The following is a 6,089-nucleotide window of genomic DNA, read 5'->3' as shown; positions in this document are numbered from 1 at the left end:
GCTCTTGGAGTAATTTTGGTTGGCCGGCAACTCCTGGGAAGGTTCACCATTGTTCCAAGCTTTCTCCATTTGTGGATAATGGCTTTGAGCGTGGTTCGCTGGAGTCCCAAAGCCTTAGAAATGGCTTCATAACCCTTTCCAGGCTGATACATGTCAACTATTTTGTTTCTCATCTGTTCTTGAATTTCTTTAGATCGCGGCATGATGTGTTGCTCTTTAAGCATGCTTCACTTTGTCAGACAGGTTCTTTTTAAGTGATTTCATGATTCAACAGGTCTGGCAGTAATCAGGCCTGCGTGTGGCTAGTGAAATTTAACTCAGCTTTCTAAAATAATGTGGTTAAACACAGTTCTTTCATGATTTAACAGGTGGGGGCAATTAATTTTTCACGTAGGGCCAGGTAGGTTTGGACAGCTTTTTTCCCTTAATAAATGAAATCATCATTTAAAAACGCCATTTTGTATTTACTTGCATTATCTTTGTGTAATATTAAAATTTGTTTGATGATCTGAATCATTTTAATTGTGACAAATATACAAAAATGTAAAAAACAGGAAGGGGGCAAAAAACTTTTCACGGCACTGTATATATATATATATACACTCATTTAAACATGTACACCATGTAAAACTATTTTAGTTTTAATTATAAAATTAAATAACTGCATTAATAAATAAAAAAATCATAAAAAAAATCATAAATTTTTTTATATGCATTAATAATAATAATAAAAAAACATATTGAGCTAATTTTAATTAATGCTATTCCCAGAGCAATATCACATAAATTCTCCTGTAGATGCCTGGCATGTCTCACTACCATAATGTACTTGAAGCAAGATTATATCCACACTAATCAAGCACCACCAAATTAGAGTTGTAAATGTGATAATCACTCTACCTCCTTGAGGGAAGAACTGGGAATAGATCGATTTAAACGTCTCCTCATCCACCAATCCGCTGGGACACTCCTATTGAGAAACATAATATGAACCTAAGAACCTAATCTAACATAAGAAGGAAACTTTAAAGGGGTCCTATTATGCTCTTTTACAAAGTCTTGATTTTGTTTTGGGGGTGTACTAGAACAGGCTCTCATACTAGGTTGTTCGAAATTATTTGTCACATATTTTTGCTCAAACAGCAACATTACAGACTAACTAAAGTTGAAAAAGTGAAAAAGCATAATAGGACCCCTTTAACTTGTGACAGTCTCACTTCTTATGCAGTCTTACGTTTTTGAAGCCTCTGTAGAGCGACTGCAGCTCCTTCCTAGTGAACTTGGTCTGAGCCTGCAGCTGCTCCAAGCCCTCTGGCTGATGCCGCACCATGGACAACTCCAGATCACTGTCAGCGCTGTCTGTCAGAGAGAGAGCATGAGGATGAGGAGGAGAGGAGAGGAGAGGGGAGGAGAGGAGTGGGGAGGAGGGGAGTGACTGATATCAGTTGGGCTGCACTAAGGACAGGACAGTAAAGGAGGAAACAGATAAAGCATGGAGTGCAGGTGAAAGGACAGCCACATATTTGGGGTGAAAGAGGAAGACAAAAATAGACACTGAATAAACCACAGAAGAGGAGCTGTTGGGGAGACAGACGGGCCGGAACGGGAGTCTAGGACAGATCAATATCAGTGATTCTCAACCGGTTTTGCTTCAGGGCCCAGAATTTTAATTGGACATCAAGTGGCGACCCGACATCATATGTATGTCCTTAAAATGAAACATTGAAATCTGTCACCCTTGTAAAAAAGACCTACACTTACTTAAGTATGAACTGAATGTAGTGTTTTTGGACATTTAATTGCATGTTAGATGTTAAAGCAAATGCAATTAACTGAAATTTTAAATGATTTTTGACACAACCGAGTAGGAAATAAATACTGTTTATATTTATAAGTAATTTAATAATTACTTCTATTGTCTTTGAAATGGTTAAAGTGTACTGCTGAATGTACTGACAAGCATTTGTAGTAAACTAAATTATACCTTAATGCAATTCTATTGAAACATTAAATATATTTGTAATTCCAAATGACATAATGATATATTAACTTATTTGTAATAATGAATAACACACATAACGTCTTTAAAGCACAACAAATGATTACTAAAACAATTAAATTCTGTCTTCATATAATAATTCAATTATTAAAATGTACTTTAAGTTTAATTTGACTTTATTACAAAGTGCTCTTTTTAAAAGTGTACTTATTAAACAGTCAAGAAATGTCTCTTCAAATATATACCGAAGAGGCCTTTTATTTCATTAATATTATATTACGTGCAAGCAGTTTTTTAAAGTCTATTTTTAAGATTTGAAGTACACTACAAGTGCACATTCAATACAATTAAGCACACATCTGTTTGACAAAGGCAATTTAAACTGCATAGGCCCAAACAATATAAAATATTGTTAACATGACACAAGCTGAATAAGAAAATTATTTTCCATTTTTGTAGAACACAAATAACAGCAGTTGTGTGATTTACCTGTATTTAATGTTATATTTTCTTTTATTGTAGTAGTTTTGTTCATGGTTTCCTGAGAACTGGGTCATGAAATGCAATCTTATGTAATGTTGGAATCTGCATAATTTGGCTTTTATTTGCTGAAATAAGTTTGTTTGTTTGCATTTAGCATTGTTTTTCTTCCAACAACCTTAATAATACCTCGCAACCCACCAGTTGAGAAGCACTGATCTATTTGACATTTACTCACCATCTATGAGGCACACGAGAACATAAAAAGGGAAGGGAAGAGATTTAGAGAATATAGAAATAAGAGGGGAATAAAGAGGAAGCAATGGAAAAACAACACATTAGTTGGACTGTACTTCAACTGCATGTCATTAAATGAATGTATTGTCTCATATTATGAACACAGCTGCTGTATTAGATTATGTGCAGTTGTTACCACCTTGTTCTTTTTGGATTTTTCCAGTTCATTTAGATTAGTTTCCACATGCAGCACATTTTTAAGTTACCTGACCGGTGTACAAGTGTTCAATCAGACACATTTCGTTTAAATCACAAAAGATTTCAATTTCAAAAAATGCTATTCTTTTGAACTTTCGATTCATCAAAGAATCCTACAAATATTAAAGTTATAAAAAATGTTATTTGAGACGGAAATCAGCATATTAGCATAATTTCTGAAGGATCATGTGACACTGAAGACTGGAGGAATGATGCTAAAAATTCAGCTTCGCCAGCACAGAAATAAATGACATTTTAAAAGATATATTCAAATACCATACAATTATTTAAAATTGTAATAATATCCCACATTATTACTGTATTTTGAGTATTAATGCAGCCTTTGTGATCAGGTATAACCAGCTCCTACTACACATTTACCCTTTTTACAGTAAACTAGGGCCAACATCAAAACCATACAGTGGTTCTTACCGTCCAGCGACAGCGGCTCCGTGATGCCAAACTGTTTGAGCACCATTATAAACAGAAGAATCACTATAGCAACTGCAAACAGCTCCATGCCCTGAATAGCCATTGCACTGAGAGCTAACTGCGATAAGCTATGCGATTCCTTCAAGAAAATGTACAAAGGTCAAGAGGTCATGCTAGATTTCAAATGGACAATTTTAGGAAAAGCAACTCATCTCATCAATGTTTCTGCAGCAACAAGTTTGATAAAGTCTTCAGAGTCCATTCCCGTAACAATTCTGAATTCCTGATGCATTAAGCTATAAACAAACCACAAATGTAAACCGCACAGTAATGCCGGCACTACGGATCCTTTAAAATAAAGTCACTAAGTTAGAAATTCCTTCATATCCTCATCCATGTATCTCTATAACAACATCAAGCATACAGAAACCTCCTTCAGCTTTGGTCTCCACAGACTGGTGTGTCATGGTCCTCCTCAGCCTATATATTCCTTATGGAGCACCGAAAGAGTCTGATCTCCAGACTCAGACACTCCCACTTCCCTCTCCATCTCTTTAGCAATAACGCACAATGATGAGCCAGCCATAATGTATGTTTAGATGCAGTTGAACTGGTGCATCATTCATTTACTCGAATGATACAAAACTACAGACTTTATTAATATAGCTAGACATACAAGAGTGGTCTTGGATCTCTGTAAAAGGAGTCTAAAAGGGGTTTCTTTCATGATAATGACAGGCTTACTGTACATTATCCCACTCATTACATGGCTACTTTCCAAATAAATAAATGAAATGTGATAAAGTGGTATGAAATATTGATTTCAGTTCAACTTATTTTATTATGTGAGATGAAAAAGACCATGCAGTAATATGAGATACATGATGCTAGTATATAGGAAAACTTGCCTGAAGCAATTTAGTGAGAAACCAAGCATTTAGTTGTCATTACACAAGAACATCTGACCACAGAATCAAGATTCAGAGTCAAGTACATGGCTTAAATAAAGTTGCTACGAAGTTGAAAAGTGGAGACATCTAAAGTTAAATATAAAGCAAATAAAATATTGAAAATATAAAAAGTAGGCTATTAAATTTATAGAAAGTAAATACAGTACCATTTAAAAAATAAATAACTTTAATACATTAAAAAATAAAAATGCATTTATATATATATATATAAAAAAAAAGAAAAAAAAAAAGAAAGTAAAACATTTTAAATAGATAAATCAAATATGGTAAGTTAATAAATACAATTAAAATTTGAAAAACAAACAATCAAATAAATAAAGTATATTTCAATCATTTAATATGACACTTTGTACGTCACAATCATCAGACTATTGGTGAACTGGCTAGACCATCTAAAATTAAACTTGCCTAATAATGTCTTTCCTCAGCATCTACTGAACAATAACTATTAAAACATCCATAAAGAATCATGACATTACTGCCTCAGACTACTTCACTCACAAACATGCTCTTGAGTGTTTATGCATTAGCGGAAGGACATTATGACTTTTTTTATGGCTCTTCCGTATGTAAAAATAATGTGAAAATCTTAACTATGCTTTTCTGCTCTCTCCTCTCGTCAGCTGTCTAGATCCATGAAACCAAAAGCTTCGTGCCCGTTCAAACTGAGGAGCAGAGTGAACTTTGAATGTTGTGAAGTTGCTGCAATGTCTTAAAAAAAAAGTGACATATATGCAGTGGGATGCAAAAGTCCACCTCAGACAGACTTGATTGTGAAATGCACTGCTGAGGACTGTAAGCCAGTGATATATTTTAAATTAAATGATATGGAAAAAAACAAAACAATATTTTGATCACTAAAGCCGCTATTTTGCCTACTCGTATTTTTTTTGAGTGATATTTTGGTGTTTTTTTTTCAGCAAATGTTGATTTTTGATGAATTTATTTTTTAATTAATCAGCATATAATGTAATTCATTTGAATCAACTGGAAGCCCTAGTTTATATTAATATGAGAACAGTGCATCAGAATTTTGAAGGAAGATATACTAATCACTGATAACATGAAAAACTTTACCCATCAAAGGCCTGAGTGCGGGAGAGGAAAGACGACTGCTGATGAGTTTGCACTTATTAATGCATGAGTTTAAACCGGGCACAGGCATCGGAGAGTCAGGGGAAAATCAATACATGAGGAGAGGACGTGGACCTTGGGGCCTGCCAGAAACTAACTTCAAAACTCTCTGAACTTCCTCTCAAATCGCTGTCTGCATGAAGTTACAAAACAAACAAGAATTCTTTGACATTTATGCAAGACAGGCACAAGGACTGACATAAAACAGGAGGAAAACTATCAGTTGTGTGACACTAAAAGCAGGACAAATTTCAGACTAACTTTTGTGGTTTTAGAAAGTCTCTTACGCTCAAAGCTGCATTCATTCGAACAAAAATAAAGCAAAAACGGTAATATTGTGAAATATTATTATGCTTTAACATAACTGTTTTCTATTTTAAAACATTTTCAAATGTAATTCATTCATTGCAAAGGTAAATTTTCAGCATCATTACGGCCGCGCCATTCTCAAGCCCGCCGCCTCTGCTCACTCTAGCCCTTTCTGCCGTTCCTCACTCTAGCCCCCGGCCTCTGCTCACTCTAGGACGCCGTGTGTGACGCTGTGTTTCGTTGTGAAAGCGAAACTACTTTGTTTGGCT

The 6,089-nt window shown here is 34.8% G+C and overlaps 1 protein-coding gene across 2 annotated transcripts in view; it reads right to left on the bottom strand.

Annotated features, from left to right (window-relative positions):
- Window positions 1–6,089, bottom strand: part of kcnip3b (Kv channel interacting protein 3b, calsenilin) — a 35,836-nt gene that overhangs the window by 7,810 nt on the left and 21,937 nt on the right. The window contains exons 3-5 of one of the 2 annotated variants that reach the window (XM_016528520.1): window positions 4,767–4,769; window positions 1,235–1,359; window positions 901–970 (exon numbers count right to left, since the gene is read on the bottom strand). In XM_016528520.1, coding sequence (XP_016384006.1) covers window positions 901–970; window positions 1,235–1,359; window positions 4,767–4,769 — 198 coding nt within the window. The remainder of the gene's footprint in view (window positions 1–900; window positions 971–1,234; window positions 1,360–4,766; window positions 4,770–6,089) is intronic. The other variant, XM_016528521.1, reaches the window with a different exon arrangement.

This window comes from Sinocyclocheilus rhinocerous, unplaced genomic scaffold (assembly GCF_001515625.1).
Source record: "Sinocyclocheilus rhinocerous isolate Xijiao unplaced genomic scaffold, SAMN03320098_v1.1 scaffold603, whole genome shotgun sequence".
NCBI classification, from domain to species: domain Eukaryota; kingdom Metazoa; phylum Chordata; class Actinopteri; order Cypriniformes; family Cyprinidae; genus Sinocyclocheilus; species Sinocyclocheilus rhinocerous.
This window is presented reverse-complemented; position numbering and strand designations above follow the sequence as displayed.